Below are 18,266 nucleotides of genomic sequence, written 5' to 3'. Positions count from 1 at the left end.
CACATTTCAATAGATGACATATATTCAAACTCTAACTAAAACGGATGTGCAGTTTGCAAATTCATCATTGTGAGTTTTGACTTCTTCTGTTGTGTTTCTTTAATTTTTTATTTTTGTCAGGTGTTTTATAGATAATTTGTCAATAGCTTGTTGGTGTCACATATTGATTGTGTAAAATATCAGTCCCAATTTTCTTGGCTAAAATAAAAATTACTGTGTAATTGAATCACATGTTGGACATAGTGTAACAAAAGCAGAAATCGGGTTATGTAATTAATTCAGTATTTTATTTACAATCACGTTAAGTGACAGCAGAAACAGGAAGTTGAAAAAGGCTGTTTCTCTCTCTCTCTCCTTTCTTTTTTCGCTTTCCTGTTTAGCAGAAGTGTCACTTTTAGACTGAAATTGTGGTAAACTCTAATACCGAACCAACGTTTCATATTAAAAGTCAAGCCACTCCCCACTACCAACAAAATAGATAAACACAATTGAAATAATGTTATCTCTCTATACTACAAGGCTAAACAAATGTGGTCTCTTTATGTATGTAGGTATTACTCTACTGTCAGAACCACCTTTGAACTTTCATCCTCGGAGCTCATTAACTTTGCACCGAGGGATCAATTATGTCAAAAACAGGCCTTGCAGTCAGAGCATTAGTTGAGCCTTGAATCCTTCATATTCAAATGTTTAAGCTGTTTATTTCTGTGAAATGAGGTCAGTAAATTCAACATTTAATAAAAACAGTAGTACTGTAAATTCTGCTTCAGTGCAGATGTCCCACTGTTATATTGTTAAGTCATCTCTTCCCTTACTCCCAAAATCCTCATAGTGACCAGAAATGACTAAGGCAGTCTCTCTGATTCTTGGTTTTTAGGGGATGTCCATGTCTCCATTAGAGGCATTGGAGTGGCGTTTCTCTAAATCAGGTCTGTTGTCAACATTTTCTTTGCTCTCCTCATCCTGATCCTCTGATCCAGATCTCCTTCTGAGACGCAGCCCGGGATCTCTCTGGGTTGGGATCTGGAAGGATGAAAAAGAGCTTCCCAATGATGGTCTCTTCTCTGAAAAAACAAGTACGGTGGCAATTAATCATTTAGGAAAATAAAGTGCATATTTACATTCACATTAGATTTCGATCTTTAATGTAGTAGTTTGAAACTGAAGATGCTGAAAAGGAGAAATAATTCAGGTAAGTAGACTTATGGAACACAGTATGAGATATAAAGAACTTTAACTATTGTGTCTCTCTAGTAAAGAGCAACTGAATATTCACAAGCTCTGATCTAAGGAAATGAGTCACGCTGCTTTTTACTTGTTAAATGTCACCTCACCCACAGTGATTTAAGCGTGGCATTAAGTAACCTTCAGTACATTTTGGGGAAATCATTAAACATTTGGCACAAAACAGAAACAATTATACACCTGTCATTTTTACTGAAATACAGTGTTAGGTTTATATTACACTGAGGTTTGATGACCTCTGCTGGTGTCATGCACTGAATAAAAGTCAAGATTAACATCATGTTTTTTTGTCATCTTCCCGCGCAGATAGGAGACATACCGCCTGGTCCAATTGGTCGCATCAGTCTGTTCATCTGTACGTTCCAGTGTTTTACATTGGTGCTTGCTTGCCGAAGTTTCCTCTGTGCGGCCTGCCAGAGAAAAAAAGCCACACATTAAAACATTTCCTCCGTACAAGGACCTACTGCTGTGGAAATATACAGATGATGGCAACACATGAGGTCATTATTTTGCTGTTGCATATAGCTCACTGCACTTTCATGCTTATGTTAGTCTATATTCACTCTACTCTCAAATTCATACACATGTGAAAATCTCCCATTGTCGCTATTTGTAACTTTCTTTTGTAAATGAATTCTTGTGTATTCCAAGTATGCGTTTCAGATTTTCTTACTAAGTTATTGTTCTCTCTCTCTCTCTCTCTCTCTCTCTCTCTCTCTCTCTCTCTCTCTCTCTCTCTCTCTCTCTCTCTCTCTCTCTCTCTCTCTCTCTCTCTCTCTCTCTCTCTCTCTCTCTCTCTCTCTCTCTCTCTCTCTCTCTCTCTCTCTCTATATATATATATATATATATATATATATATATATAAATCAATAAACTATTTTAAAGGACAGAACATGAAGACTCCTGGATGTTGCCTGATTTACCATTTTAAGTAATTCAACATCCCTCCCCAAAAAATATTTGTTAGGCCTGTAGGCTTAAACTTTTACTTAATCAAGGGGTTTTGGGGTGTGAGTTATAATATGGCAGCAGCCATATTATGCCACAACGCAACATTCCCTCATACAAATAAGATACCAAAAACAAGGATTCAGATAAATGTACTGATGATTATTTTACTTTGAAATGATGATGATTTTATCTTTTAGTTCTTACCACCACATCCTGGTCAACCCTGTGCCTGTTGGCTCGGACTTCCTCTAGTTGCCTCTGAGCCTCATCCAGGGCTCGGGACTTGGCCTCCATTTCCTGTTTTAGCTCCTGCTTCTCCCTTTGTGTCTTTAGGATGTACTCTTCCTGTTCCTCCTGCAGGGACATCAGGGCCTTCATTTTCTCCTCCTCCTCAGCCAGTAACCTGGTAAAGAGAACAATAACTATATTTTAAAAATACTTATATTTTTCAAAATTTGTAATCAGTAACATGCTGTTTAGACTTTGTGTATAACATAATATATATTAGTATTTGCATTCATATTAAAATGTATTATGTCTTTATATAATGATGTGAGGCCTGGTGCAATGTACAGACTTATGCCCACCCATATCAATCCATCAAATATTTTAATTTGACAAGGTTGAGAGAGCACACAGACAGTGACACAATAGATCTGACTGAGCAGCATTAAACAAGTTCCCCTGTTCCTCTGGTAACTTCCTTAGAAACATAATGTAACATGAACTTAATATCTGATGTCTGCACACAAAGGCACACCTAGCTAGTCGCGACCAACTGACAGGCTCAAAACCTACAAAAACAACAACTCCTTATAATGCTGTGGAAATCTCTAAAGTTTGCTAATGGTGTTTTAGTGGAGACAGGTGGCTCCATGTAACACTTTACCCTGCTTGAGCATAACGGAAAGCCTCTTCATCCAGCCTGGCTTTGATCTCCTGCTGCAGTGCCTCCTCCAAACGCTTCTGCATCTCCTCCAGCTCCTGAATCCTCTTCCTTTGTCTCTCTGCTTCCTCCTCCTTCAGAGCCATCTCTGCCTGCATACTGACCCGGGCCTTGCAAAACAAAGCAAAAAGCAAAAATATCAATGCTCAATTATTTCTACTAATAAATATAACTCTTTTTCCTTTACTCGCACACTCACCTCCTCAGCTTCTCGAAGTTGTACCTCCAGTGCCCTCTGGAGCTGCTCATGCTGCTGACGCCTCCTCTGCTCATCCTGTTCCAGGAGGGCTTGAGCCTGCTTCTGTGCCTCTTTAAGGAGCTCCAGCTCTGCCAGCTTACGCTCACGTTCCTCCTGGAGGGCCCGGAGCCTCTGCAGCTCCTCTTCCTTGGCCTGCCTTCTCTTCTCCCTCTGCTCACGTTGTTCACGTCGCTTCAGCTTCAGATCTTTGTGGAGTGATGTTTTCCCCTCCATGTGCAGTCTGATAGCAGTCTGAATAGCTGTGGAGAAGATCATGTTTAATGTGTGATATGTAGACCTGAAGACTGATCCGTGAATTATCCAATATTAGTATCAGTGCATGTCAGTCTTCTCTGACCTGTGGTCCACTCCTGTCTCTGTTTGGTGTCTGAGGCACTCATTTCATAAGTCTTAGACAGGGTTTTTAAACAAAACATGCACCTCTTCCCATCACGGTCTGGCAGCACCTGTTTAACAATGGAAATTCCCTCGATCAATAAATAATCCCTTCATTATCTTTCATTTCAGATTTTTTGTGTGACCATTTCTCAAAAATACAGTGGTGAGGAGAAAAAAAACTGTGAACTCACTGGGAAAAGTAGGTTTTTGATCCATTTTGAATGAGCGAACAATATTTGATCATCGTCTACTTCCTATAATAAAGCATGATTTCAGAATGATGTCTTGAATTTAGGTAAGACATTGTGCAGTGTAGTGTGCTTACTGAAAAGGTAAGAGAACCTGACCAGATAGTCGTTTGTTTAGAGTGGCATTGATGCACTAGTAATTGACTCGGGATTCAGATAAACAGCCACCAATACAGCACAGGTAACAGTCACTTAACTGCAGCAGCACTGTAGACTCTATATTCAGAATCTTATTCGTGTGATTATTTGTACAGATTAATCTTCTATTCAGTTCACTTTAGTTATGTGAGTTTGTGAAAAAATGTGAATGTCAAACTAGGCAACCTTCAGTTTCAATGTTGGTGCTTCATGTGTTGAGTACAAATGTGTTGCTTGGGGTTATGTCACCTGTTGGCTGAGGACTACATGAATACTAATGTTGGGGAAATTTATTTTGTTTTTCTTTTTGCTGGAGAAAGGGTCATTTACATTATTGCAGACTCTTGAAAAGTGTTAGATTACTCTGAGATGTCGAAGGCAGGTAGTGACAAGTCTTCTTCTTTCCTTCTAAGATTTAATGGTTTGCCTTCTAACATGACTGGTTTCACATGTGTATGGGTTTTGTTATATTTGAATCTGTATTCTGAGGATGTGACATGTTCCAATAATTCACAAGAAGAAAAAGATGACAGGGGTTGCATAGCTGTTAACCAGCTTTTGACACTTTTTGCATACTCTTGTAAAACCCTGGGTGTCCCCACCCCCTGGTAGCGAACCACTGACTTAAAGAATTTTGTGCAGTTTGTTTGTCTTTTTTACAGAAACTAACACACTAACTAAGTTTTTCTTTGAGAGATGATCATGTGCACATGCTCACCTCTACACAGCAGTTCCCATCCAAACCTATGTTTCCCTGGCACTCTTTGCGGTCCTCCCCGGTGTAGTAGGACAAGTTGCTCGGCCTTAAAGTGAACCAGCGTTCCTTCCAGTTTCTCCTCAGCTGACCTTTCTTCCACAGATATCCCTGCATGCACCCAAACCAAGATACAAACACACACACACTGTCAGGGACACAAAGAAGAACATGTCAAGAACCGAACAGGGACAGATGGTTGTCAGATGAGTCTCGTACCTCTTTGAGAACATCACCAACTATCTCCCTGTATACTTCTTCTATAGCCATGCTGACAATGCTCTTATCAATTCCTCTGGTTATCTTTCCTGAGTTCATCATCTGCAGAAAGACCCAAACAGTAATTCCACTCTGTTGCACTGAGTCTTGGGAGAAGAAGTCTTCCAGTTCAACACAGTTGAACTCAATGCTCATAGACATGCATATTTTCTTGATGAGGTACTCCACCTGAAAAAAAATTTTTTTTTGAGAGTGAGTATTAATGATTCATTTGAGTTAGCTGTGTTTGGTTATTGATTATTGGTTTTACTACAATCACGTTTTGTGCACTTTGCATTAAAAAATCCATTCCATTAGAAAGTTGAAACCCACTGTAGTATTTGAGCAGTTTATTTTGCATTTGCATAGTTTCATAATCATAATATAACAATGCAGTATCCGTTACACCACAGATTTATTGTACAAAGGTCAACATTTGAAGCGTGTACTGTAATAAAATTGGATAAAAGTTTTTTTTAACCTCAGTATGATAGGAACTATTCTGCCCTTGAAATTTAGGGTTATTTCTTGGTAGCGGCTGAAAACAACACTGAACAGGAAACCAAAATGAGAGTTTGCAAGTGAGAAACAAGCCCACAATGCTGCATGAAAAAGCACCGTGTTCCATGATGGTATGAAACAAAGCTTCAGCCAAGCTGTACCTCAAGGTTGTAGTACATCCACCAATGTTTTTGGGTCAAGTACAGTTGTAGAATTGTGCGCAACAACAATGCTCAATAGCTTCAAACATTACTATGGCTAAATTTGAACACAAGCAACCACCATAAACCCTGGCATCAAGATGTATGACACTGTTCAAATCCCACAATAGAAAACATTTTTTAGCCCAAACAAGTTATGAATATTAAGCAACGGCCCATTGTCCAAATGATAACATATCTATTTCTGAATAGTAACTGTAATGAGATGAAATGAAGTTTAAATATGTTGTAGTTGCACCTACCTCATCAGGGACCATAACTAAAGGATATTTGTCCTCAGACAGAAAATTAAAAAGGCACCAAAGGCGAAAAGCATCTTTCTCTGGCAGGACAGAGGTGCTGTTTTTGTCCGTCTGGTAATTTTTCTTTGCCGTAAGAGTCCAACAAAGCTCATCTACGTTTTCTTTATTAAACGAACCTTCAACAACCTAGAGCAACAAAATGCAGAGAATAAAAATAAATACTGACACCATCATTTAGAGTAATACAGCTGTATGAAACTAACAGAGCACATGATCTAATTTTGTTTTTATCACCTTATCCAGGATGTATTTGTTGAGATAAGGCATATACCCCTGACTGGAAACTGGACCATCATCATCATCCCTGAAGTGCTCCTCTAAAGCAACTGGGTCATGTGGGATACACAAGACTGTGCACAGGTTGTGGGACAATACCTGAAAAGTCGCAATGATAATGTTAAAAACATAAGCTACAGATTTATGTATGTGGAGACCTTACAAAACATAAAATAAGAAACAGAAGCTTTGAATTTCCTCTTCATCATACTTTCTAAAAATAAATTTTAGTTGTACATATCTTAGTTCGAAATACAGAACAAATACCAAGCCAGCAGAATTGCATAGTGGCAAACATTTTCGCATATTTAACACTAAAAATACAGTCAAAAAAAATATTTCTACAGAACAAGTCCTGCAGTGAGTGAAGCTCAAAATGCCTTACAGGAGACTGACAAACACATCTAACAAACTAAATGTTAAAATGTAAAAAAAAAAAAAGGATATGTTAGATTCAGAAATATGAACAAAAAGCATACAAGAGAAAGTATATTACTACAAATAAAATACATTAAATATTTAAAAACACTAGTAGTACTATTATTGTGCTGAAGAGGTTTTTCCACAACAAGGCATTTATTTTTACTGTAACACATTTCTTCCACTGACAGCATGCAACATTTAGAGATATCTGATGCGTGTTATCTGACAACAGGTCTCTGTTTCTTGAGCCATAACCACATCCTGTCTCTAGTCCCCAGTCAAGTACAACATCTGTCAGTGTTGAGGCCATAGCATGCAAGCTGCTTGCCACTAAAGGTATCTTACAAACATGGTGCCTGTACACAGCCCGCATGCATGAGGGGGATAAGCCGAGTCATGAGGATGTCTTGCTCAGAGCCAGAAGTGGTAGGCAGCACATCGCAGGGACGTGGAGGTGGCTGAAAATGCGGTTTAATCCACACCAAGACCATGTGACATAATGATGAGATCAACAAAATTACAGAGGCTTCATTGAAACCCTGTGGCAAGAGACAACAATCACCAACACGTTTCCCCTGTGTCCATGCTCCCACTGTAACAATGTACTTTTGACATACACAGACTCCTGCTGTGAACATACTCTGTTCAACAGGCTGTTCTTTGGGCAGGTCCAGTGCCAGAGGACTCTTTGCACTGCACTACAAGATGGTACATGACGACCAGTGTAAGCACAGCTTAGAGATGAGGGCTCCCTTTTATATCCAGACTGAGAGCAAACTGTTACTCTCGTGCTCTGGCCAGACAGAGGTGCATATTGTGCAGTTTTTCAGCAGAGAAAAGATTTGACTCAGAATGTAGGAAACAAATTTGGTCTTTGTTAGGCAGCAAGTAAATATTAAAGATGATAAGTAATAGCAGACTGCTTACTCCCATATTTACTGAAAGTTAGAATCCAATAAAAAACACACATTTTTGAAAGTTTGCTGAGTTCTTAAAATATGATCATCTCGTGTTCCTTAAGGTGAGCCCACGTCATGAATAATGAACTGAAGTAGGAAATGAGGCCCACAGGTTCAGAATAGTTGATCACATTTTCCAGGTAAAGTACAGATCACTCACCTTCAACTGAGACTTGGACACCTTACCGCTCTTCTCGAGATCCAGAGCTGTGAACCCGTACCAAATGGACTTGAGCAGCTCAGACCGCAGGTCCATGTCTGCAGAAGCGTTACTTGCTGGTTTCCTCCTCTGTGTCTCTTCTTCTTCCCTTTGCTGTTGACACAGGGCCCCTGAGTGTCAGGCTGACACCCACGCTGTGTTGCTGCTGTCAGACAGGCATGGCACTTTATCAGCCTGCTGGCAGTGACACCTGCTGGACGACCTACAAACATGAGCTTTAAAAATGCTTTATAGAACAAATGTATTTAATGAAACATTTGCAAAAATAAATAATAATAATCATATGCCTTGTCAGTAAAATCTCAATAAACAAAGTAGATGAAAACTAGTCATGTAAATACACAGTTGCCTATAAAGTTGGAATAATTTTGTTTTCAGACACATTTTGTTTTTGTAAAGGCTAATTTGGTGTAATTTTCACTGTCTGGAAGAGATTCATCAATAAAGTTTGAGAAGATATACACTTTATCTATAAAGTATAAATCACATTGTCAAAATAATTTGACAATGCAGTAAAAGAGATAAAAAACATTTTATTCCAACCTTGAGAGCCTATGTGTCAATTTTAAATGTTGGAACTTGCCTTTTATTGAAAGTAAGTTATTAATATTCTTATTAATATTATCAGTAGTACTACCAAGTTTCCTGTGTACCGTTTAGGCATAACACTATGACCACCTGTGCAATTTGATGATATACAATACATTGGCTCTGCCATTAATTCTACTTTTACAAGGTTATAATTTCTTTTTTTTCTCAGTTTTTATTCTATTTAAAATGAATGGGGTGGCCAAAACACTCCACTACGACTTCACTACCCACTTTGACCTCAATAATAAACACATAGTACAATTATCACCTATCTGACAGTTTCAACCTAAAAACTGAGACATTATAACCTTGCAAACTTATATCCTGTTTATGTTTTGATGTTGTTGTTTTTTTTTTTTTGAAAATATTTTATTTGTGTTGTAGACTGTAGTGTACTCATCAATTTGCATTATTTTGGGGGCCAAATTAATTAACTTCAATTCAATTCAATTCTATTCTATTCTATTTTACTTGTTAGGGAAGGCCGCGGCAAAAAGCAATCACATGGTTAAACAACTCTCGCGTCGTAACCATAGAGCTGTTTATTTAACTCCGTTGCTCATTGGTCGGTGACGTTGAATGACAAAAGTGCGTTCAGTCATTGGTTGATGCATCTTCCCATTTTAACCAATGGCAACCCTCGCTTTTTACAAACTGCTGCGAGTCCAGGAAGTTGACAGCCCAATTCAGTGCAAAAGGACTTGACAAGGGAACTTTAAATTCGCACAAAAACCCTGGAATAACTCAACAGTTGGAATTATTCGTATTAGAAAGACTTTTTTGGATGTGCAGACGGAGGATACAGTGGTTCTTTTGTGATTTGAATGTATGTAACGTATAACAAATGGGATTAGGTGCCAGTCTGGCACGTTCCAAAGAGAACACATTAAGATGAATTTCTCTGGTTATGATAACTTTCCTTTATGTCTGCTAGTTACTTACTGTGCACAGGTGTAGTTGCATTCGTCTATGTCTTTTAATTGGCCAAATTTATGGCAGTACATAGTTTCCTATACTTATGCAGTGATTGTGGCTTCTGGCTTTATGAAGATTTAAGTACATTTGTGTTTTTGTTGCTTGCTTCCTTTGTAGCAATTGTTGAAGCTGTGGAAGAATTGGTGTTTTTTTGTTTTTGCTGTTTTTTTTTTCTGTGGGTGAATGCTTTTTGCTTATTGTCTTAATTTTCATCTCACCATGGCATTAACCTTCTTGCTGTTATGTGATGATTTTCTTTAGTTGTTCTTCACACTTTCCCCACTCACTTCCTCCTCTTCACATCAGTATGGACTCCTCTCCAGTCCTTCAAAACCAAAGTCAAAACAAAATCCACAGCGGTTTATTGAGGTAAGCCAGTTTCTGTATTGGAAGACACACTTCTTCAATCTTTGTTTTCTGCATGAATACTTTTGTGGTAGAGACTAAAATGTGTTTGTGGCAGAAAGATTGTCAAGTAATTAAAGAAGACTTAAAAGTCCTGTTACATCTGTAATTATCATCAGACAATTTCTAATTTTAATGAAAACCAGCAAAACGTGTTCCTACAAGTTAATTGTGTAAAGCCATCATTTAATATTTTCAAAGCTTTGCCTTCTTTCAAATACAAAACAAGAGAAAGGGCAGAGGAGCATCTTTAAATTCTGTTGGTTTTGGTATTCAAGCTCAGGAAGGTGTATCATTTTTACAGGTTTTTAAAATAGGATTAGTTTAATAATCTCAAATTGCATTATTGTTTTGAAAATAACATTTTCTACACAGAATGAAGAATGAACACAACAGAATCATAGGAGACCCAAAACCTTTCAAACTCCAGTCTGCACCTCCCCTTTCCAAAAAGGATGCTGAGAATAAAGATCCAGGAAACTCTGAAATCACTAGAAAAGCACCTGGGCGACCTATTGTAAGCAGACTTCCAGTGCTTGCAAAGTCAATTCATCTTCAGACTCCCTCTGGCTTCAGTCAGTCCCACTGTAGGTGGGAGGAGAAACCTCTGACAGTAAGTTCTTCATTCCTCTCAAGTAGAGCTGATTTAATTTTTTTCAATGTTTTTAATTGATGATTTCTATGCTTTTTACACATTATTTATTTTATTGCAGGGGAAAACTAAGAAGAAAAAGCCATGCACTAGACCTGTACCTTTTAATCTGTCTCAGCCCAATGGTTCAAAAAAAGCCAGTAAAAATCAACAACCTCCATTTGTATCACAATCACAGACTAGCAATAATGCTCTACAACCTGGAAAAAATATATGCAATAGTAGTCTAAAAACCCAAAACATGAATGCAAAAACTTCTAAACACCCAGCTGTGTTAATCAGCAACGCAAGATCACAAAAATGGACACTAAAGTCTCATGGAAAAGCTAAAAATATTCTAATACATGTGTCAGGACAATGTGGGCCTCCCCACACATTTAGGACTTTAACCACTTTGTCCAATCCTCTGTCATCTATCCCTAATAACATGGTGGATGAGAACAGCGTTCCTCCTTCTTCACAGCCTGCTCTTTGTGCAGAAGCCTTTTTGGCTAACACGAACCAGGCCAGTGTCAAAGACAGAGCAAAGAACTCTAATGATACCCAGATCCCAGAGCTGTCCACACAGGGTGGTTTTTCAAAAGGATCAACTGGTAAGTTACAGATTCATTTCGGTTTTAAACAATATCAATATATCTGTATATGTGGATTAAATGTTTAAAATTATGTTGCTGTTTTCCTTTATATTGAGTAGGAACATTGTGTGCATGAGATTTGTATATAATAGATTATAATTATTATAAATGAATTTTAACTATAAAACAATACAATTTTAAATTTTTATTAATTTGATGGCTTGAATGGTAAGAATGGTCATTTCCTTTTTTTGTTTTGTTTTGTTTTTTTCTTTAGAATTTTTGTTTAGTAGTGACTTTGTTGAAAACATTTGTTACTTATTTGTCCATGTGAATAGTAGGAAACAGTGCTTCAGAGCATTTTTTGCCTTCTGTCAAAGGGGAAAACTTCCAGCCTGACCATGCAGCTTTGCTCAGTATCCTCTGCAACAATGGTGTAAGTGCAACAGGTCAAGGATCTGCAACCCCACAATCCAAACCTTATAACTATCTGGTAAGTTGAGTGGATAAATTATTTAAAGTTGATTAAGAAGTGTTTTTTTGTCACATAAATTATTTCTGTGTCTAACAATTTAATTGTAAGTGCAAAAATTCTCTTTGTTTTCCATGGTCATTTGTTTTCAGCCCCAGCGTGTGTCCATCTTGAAAAGTCGTCAGAAAGCTGGACATACAACAGGTTAGCATAAAACTGTGAACATAATCTGTAATATAGCACGTGGCCATTAATAGGTCTTAAAATTCACCATTCACAATAACATATTTTAACAACTTCCATTTAACTACTTCTGTCAATTAATTTAATTATTTCTCATAATTTGGTTGCATTATTATTGTCACAGAATTAATGCAAAGTAACTTTATGGTGGTTTAACATTCAAGAGTCTGCTTTGACATTTCAGGAAACACATTTAAAAAATAAACAGCATTCAGTTTGTTTTCTAGGAATACTATGTCTATTAATTTGCCTGTCAGCTGCATGTGATTTGAACCTGTGCTCTTTGTGTGCTTCTTACAGGATCAGTGAAGTCAGTGCAGTTTTCACCAGACACAGCGGCCCTGAAGAGTATCCTCCACAATGAGGGAGAGAAGGCTGCTGGGCCTTTGGGTGCTACTCCCAGAAACTCTGTCTGTCCATCAGGAAGAGGCAGTTCAATCATGACAGTATGTATAATTTTTATTTATTTTCAAATTTGCTCTTCTGTCTTCTTGTTCCATTTATTTAATGTAATTTTTTATTTACTGCTGTGCTGCTTCCTTTCTCAGGCTCAGAGGGTGCCAGTTAGAAAAAATCGTGCAGAGCTGAATGGAGAAGCAGTGGGTAAATGCAGCTTTGTTGTTGTTATCCTATGAAATGGATCAAATGGGTCGTTATCTTTTTGTCCTTTTATTGTGATCTAACACAGCTGTTTTATCCTCACCTGTAGCAGTCAAAGGAACTCCTCTGAAAGAGTGGACTCCACAGAGAGTCCGGAACACCAAGCATCAGCCCATGTCCGCTATAGTCAGTATACATGTGTATTTATAGTCTGCTTGGCAAATTACAACCCCAATTCCAAAAAAGTTGGGAGGATGTGTAAACATAAAAAAATAATAATAAAAAAAGAATGCAATGATGTGCAAATCTCATCAACCCATATTTTATTCACAATGGAAAATAAACAAAATATCAGACATTTTAACATTTCATGGAAAATATTAGCTCATTTTGAATCTACCCCCCCCCCATTTCTCTTGGCAACTGTCTGGGAGGTGAGTTTTAGGAGAGGAGCGTTTGTAGCCGGATTTCTTGTTTTATGCCATGCCAAATGTTTTCTGTTGGTGAAAGGTCTGGCTGTTGTGATGGATGCAGTATGTGGTTTAGCATGTTTTGCTTAAATATGCAAGGCCTTCCCTGAAAGAGACGTTGTCTGGATGTACTTTTCAGCGTGGTGGTGTGTAAGCTGCCCACACCAAAGTCATTAATGTATCCTCATACCATTAAAAATACGGGGTTATGAACTGTCCGCTGATAACAAGCTGGAAGGTCTTTCTCCTCTTTAGTCCGCAGAACAGGGCATAGTTTCCAAAAACAATTTGAAATTTTGATTCATCTGACAACAGTCAGAGTTTTCCGTTTTAGGTCAGACTATTTTAAATGAGCTCTGGCCCAGAGATCACAGTGGCAATTCTGGATAGTGTTCACATATGGCTTCTTCTTTGCTTTATAGAAATTTAACTTTGCACGGCAAACTGTGTTCACAGAAGTGTTCCTGAGTCTATGCAGTGATGTCCAGTAGAGAATCATGCCTGTTTATATTTTAGTGCTGCCTCAGGGCCCAAAGATTACGCACATCCAGTTTTACCTTAGGCCTTGTCCCTTGCGCACAGAGATTACTCCTGATTCTTTTGATGATATCATATATTGTAGATGGTGGGATCTTTCAAGTCTTCTACAATGAGGAAATTTTTTCTGAAATTGTGCCACAATTTAATGGCACAGTTTGTCGCAGATTGGTGAACCTTTGCCCATCTTTTCAATTGAGAGGCTCTGACCTGACCTGTTGCCAATGAACCTAATTGGTTTTCAAATGCTCCTCCATTTGTTTTTGATTTGCGGCAATTACTTTTCCAGCCTTTCGTTGCCCCTCTTTCAACTTTGTGTTGGTGCCATAAAATGCAAAATAAGTTAATATTTTTCCATGAAATGGTAAAATTTCTAAGTTTCAACATCTGATATGTTGTTTGTTTTATTGTGAATAAATCATTGGTTTATGAGATTTGCAAATCACTGCATTCTGTTTTTATTTACGTTTTACACATCCTCCCAACTTTTTGTATATTGTTGTTGTTGTTATTATTATTCATTAAATGTTTATGTCAAAATGCTGCTGTCTTCAGAAATGGCATCTGTCGACACAACCGTCACCATGTCCAGGTACTTCTGGGTTAAGACGCTACAAAACCAACCTTGAGCCAAGTCAGGAGGTGAGACCAGCAAATTATCAGTTTAATAATACTTTAAAGCTTTTACTGGAATGTGTTCACAAAACAGTGTAGCAAAAAAACAGGAAGAGAAACATAACTGACAAAGCCAAAGTACCCCGGTGTTGCAATAAAACACATCTTTTAATATGCAGTTTATACATCACATTGCACTCCATTTTAAAAAAAAAAAAAAAAAAAGGCACATACTTTATGGAGTAGTTTACTATTACTGTCACAACTTATACTGTATTTACTGTATATTTATTTATAATTTAGAAAATGAACTTGGCGTTTAAATCACAACTTTTTTTTCCTTAGAGGGAGGTTGTCCAGAGATTATTTGATGATCGAGACGACGAACAGAGGACAAATGTGACAGACAAAGATCCAGAGGCACAAGCAGAGCAGCTCCCAGCTACAGCCTCATCTGTGAGATGTGAAATCCAAAACTTGCAGCCATATAAAGATCCATGCTTATTATGTTATTTTTTTATTATTTTAATTAATGTCTAATAATAATGTAAAATTTCTCTAAGTTAATTTGTTTGCTTCCCCACTCTTTAGACTACAGCTCACTGTGATGAAAACATAGAGATGAGTACGGCTAACATTAGCAAAGATGAGGAGAGTGAGAGCGAGAGGATTGGGGGAGGACAGCCATTTTTCCAAGCACCGCAGAGAGATTCTGTCATTTTTTTCTCAACGGGCAAAAAGTTGTTCAGGGCTCCACGTTTTGAGAAGCGGGAGAGCATTTCCCATCAGGATCAGCATGATGCAGCTTCACCAGAACAGCAAAAAGTGCTGCTGGTACCTGAAAAGATGTCATCTGCGGCTGAACCAAACAGTCAGATCAAACCTTCCATTCAGAGTCTGCACAGAGGTAACACTAACATTTCTTTTATAAGATCCTTGCATCCCATTGCACTTGCTTTCTACCATGCCTTCCTGTTCAAGAGGCATGATACCTTTCCAGCAGGAAGCAGGACAGGCATTGCAGGGTTTGTTTACAGCTCAGTTTGTAAAAGGGGAGAGGCTCAGGGTGCGTTGTTTTAATTACTTTTTTCCCAGATCAGCCACCTGAGGCACCTCTCACACACACACACACACACACACACACACACACACACACACACACACACACACACACACACACACACACACACACACACACTGAAGGAGAAACAATATTTACAAAATAAAAAGTTGTTGTGCATTACAACAACCTTTTTGTACAGCATATGGTGCCTATAAAAATATTCACAACCCTTCAAAATGTTCACTATTTATTACAACATTCATGGTTGCTTTAATTTGGCCTTTTGAAAGGAAATTACAAACAGACTTTCATGTGGTGTAAATCACAAATTTCATCACGATATGATCATGTATCGATTGTCTAAGCTAGCAATATGATGTTTGCCAGTACATTTCAATTCAGTGGCCTGTAATTGATATGAAACAATATCTTGCGCCTATTTCATGCAATTGGTTAAATATTTATTAACATGACTTTCCAACCAAAATAAAAAAAAATCTGTTCTTTTTTACTGTGCTGTTCTTTCTATCGAAAGGGGTATTTAAGTAGAAATCAGCTTTGTCTTTTGAGACGAGAAACATTGACACTGTCGCACCTTTTAACAAAAACCTTGAAAAATAGCACTTACATGTTGCATGTTTCTCTCAGGACTGTGCCAATATTTGCTCCTGTATGTGCTTCACTCAAAACGTGTCTCTGAAGAACATAAAGCTTCACTTCCCAGTCGGTGTCAATAAACAGCAATTTACAGTTATAAAGGCTCCTGTTGTGCACGATTTCCAGGCGTTTGGTGTGATTGCACTACAGGGGCACTACATTGAACAGAATAGTCCAGTTCTTACGGGCATTTTTTGCAAATAACATGGATTTCAGTCTCCCTGACAATTGCAAATCTAGAATGCTTCCACACGCATGACTTGTTTCCTAGGGAGTATACTAACTGCACAGTTTGGTAACTGACTGGTAACAGCTGCTGTGTCACCTTGTATTTTGTCTTTGAAACCTCTGACTATTTATCTTTCAGACGTAATCCTTCAGAAGAGTTGTGCTCCCGGTCCTGCGGTGGCATTGCTGCGTAAACGTTTTCCGCCTCTTGAAGAGTTGCGTATGGACGAAGAGGTAGCCACCTACACCGCAGTGACTATCCCAGCTCCTTCCGAGTTTGTCCCACCTCAACCCCGCTGCGGAAACCCACTGGCCACCGTCCTGCTCTTTGAAGAGTCAACTGTGAGTACATTGCTGTCTGTGCATGAAGTATAGATGGTTATTTGTGTATCAGTTATTTTCTATTTACCAATAAGTTTTCAATTAGTCGATTGAACATTCAATTAATTCAGTGCATTCAAGAAAAAAATGAATGAACTACAATACCACCAATTTAAAGTACAAAAGTGTCATTAAATTGCTCAAATTACATTTTTGAAATTTTAGAAAATATGTTTATTTGCTTCCCTTTTGAGAGTTTGCACGTTGATTTGGCATTTCTTTTTTTAAAACCCTCCCATTTTTTTCCGGGCTTGGGACCAGCACCAAGTTTGACCTTGGTGGCTGGACGGGGCCACACCTGGTGGGGTGGGATTCGAACCCGTGGTCTTCTGCACCCCAACCTAATGCGCTACCACTGAGCAACCAGGCTTCCTATAAACCCCGTATAAATACACACATTAAATAAATATTTTCTTTTTTGTTCCAGACATTTGTTCCAATCGGCTTCGATCTCTCCTCTGCTTATTCTTCTCCACCCAGCTCGGCACTGCAGGAGCGATGATTTGCACTACAAGGACAGTATTTGGTTTTGATGTGAATATACACTTACTCTGGTTTGCTGAAAAGACTTTGTTGAATGGAAGAAATTATGTTAGTCTAACACTGTCCCTACTAGCTCTAATACAAATGTAAAGAACATGACTGGTATTAATTTGTTTTTGTTTGTTTTTTTCTGAAATCATAAATTCTTTTTTATTATTAAGTGTTTCTGGAAAAAGTAGATTACATCTTTTAAATAAAGCTGTTCTATTTGTCACTAATGTAGAGCCCCATCTGTTGGGCACAGTATTTGACATGAATACAACAATGCATATGGGAAAAAGTCAATGCAGAATCTTCATTTGATCAGTGTTACTTCTGTAGTGTACAGTACATATAGAATATTAAAACAGCTTAGAACATTTATATTTTGTTATTTACGTTTTTTTTTTCACACAAACCAGAATCTAATGTTATGTATTACAAACAATAGTTATTATGTACAATGTTTGTAATAAATCTATATATGTTACTGTTTGAACATTGCTTGGACATGAGTCTGAGATTTTAGCACAGAATCAGTTGCAAACTGATGGCATCGATGTAGTATTTATAGTATTTATTTTTACCAGGCAGTGAAGGATAAGTAGCTACATAATGTTGATTGAAATATGAGAAATGTATTTTTGGACCTTCATCAGTACTACAAAATAAAAGCCAGGTTTGGTTCTGACTATTACTTATTGCATTAATTGACAGAAAATGAATGATATAATCATATAAGAAATCTAGGCATACCTATCAGAGTCAAGAGTGCTGTCATGACTCACAGTGTAAGGGATTTTCTTTCTTATTCACTGGCCCCTGGCTTCCATCCTTCCGCTCATGCACTTGCGGCTCATCCTGCAATTACTAGCTGCTCTCTAAGCCTGCTGCTGACTCTGTTTCTGCCAAATTGTCTCATCTCATACTTCATGCGATGTTCTCTCCTCTCGTGTGCGGCGGTTGTCTTGTTTTTCATCAGACTCTACACATGGAATCTAGATAATCTATAGGACTTGGAGCTCTTTGTCTGGTCATGTTAATACATTAAGAATGTGCTATAGTTGTGGTTCTTCCTGAGAAGCCTCCATGTGTTTTCTAATGCAAACTATTACAGTCATTCACTGTAAAAAAATGTAGAGTTGCAAATGAAATGACAGCAAGACAATTAATTAAATCAAGCTGTGAATTTCACTTGCCG

The 18,266-nt window shown here is 37.9% G+C and overlaps 2 protein-coding genes across 5 annotated transcripts; one reads left to right on the top strand and one right to left on the bottom strand.

The window, feature by feature from the left end:
• Positions 1 to 265: 265 nt before the first annotated feature.
• On the bottom strand, positions 266 to 8,203 carry LOC137139279 (differentially expressed in FDCP 6 homolog). 3 transcript variants are annotated; one of them, XM_067526300.1, is made up of 12 exons: positions 8,020 to 8,201; positions 6,436 to 6,576; positions 6,142 to 6,327; positions 5,139 to 5,366; positions 4,884 to 5,030; positions 3,971 to 4,033; positions 3,739 to 3,847; positions 3,342 to 3,640; positions 3,086 to 3,252; positions 2,401 to 2,599; positions 1,565 to 1,655; positions 266 to 1,064 (listed from the first exon to the last, which is right to left on the bottom strand). In XM_067526300.1, the coding sequence occupies exons 1-12, from the start codon at positions 8,113 to 8,115 to the stop codon at positions 874 to 876; spliced, it is 1,917 nt and encodes a 638-aa protein (XP_067382401.1). In that variant the 5' UTR covers positions 8,116 to 8,201; the 3' UTR covers positions 266 to 873. The 3 variants fall into 3 exon arrangements, with proteins under 3 accessions (XP_067382401.1, XP_067382402.1, XP_067382404.1); XM_067526303.1 differs by lacking the exon at positions 266 to 1,064 and adding an exon at positions 1,109 to 1,170 and having other exon boundaries at positions 8,020 to 8,203; XM_067526301.1 differs by lacking the exon at positions 3,971 to 4,033 and having other exon boundaries at positions 8,020 to 8,200.
• Positions 8,204 to 9,336: 1,133 nt separating this feature from the next.
• On the top strand, positions 9,337 to 17,796 carry troap (trophinin associated protein). Of its 2 annotated transcripts, none has more exons than XM_067528150.1 (14): positions 9,337 to 9,496; positions 9,952 to 10,014; positions 10,426 to 10,663; positions 10,764 to 11,295; positions 11,658 to 11,770; positions 11,902 to 11,953; positions 12,293 to 12,438; positions 12,541 to 12,595; positions 12,702 to 12,778; positions 14,155 to 14,241; positions 14,560 to 14,670; positions 14,806 to 15,121; positions 16,302 to 16,504; positions 16,971 to 17,796. In XM_067528150.1, the coding sequence occupies exons 2-14, from the start codon at positions 9,953 to 9,955 to the stop codon at positions 17,043 to 17,045; spliced, it is 2,067 nt and encodes a 688-aa protein (XP_067384251.1). In that variant the 5' UTR covers positions 9,337 to 9,496; position 9,952; the 3' UTR covers positions 17,046 to 17,796. The 2 variants fall into 2 exon arrangements, with proteins under 2 accessions (XP_067384251.1, XP_067384250.1); XM_067528149.1 differs by having other exon boundaries at positions 9,907 to 10,014; positions 16,971 to 17,794.
• The last annotated feature ends 470 nt before the right edge of the window (positions 17,797 to 18,266 follow it).

Source organism: Channa argus, chromosome 13 (assembly GCF_033026475.1).
Source record: "Channa argus isolate prfri chromosome 13, Channa argus male v1.0, whole genome shotgun sequence".
NCBI lineage: Eukaryota > Metazoa > Chordata > Actinopteri > Anabantiformes > Channidae > Channa > Channa argus.
Note: the sequence above shows the minus strand (reverse complement) of the source record. Positions and strands in the feature narration are given on the sequence as shown.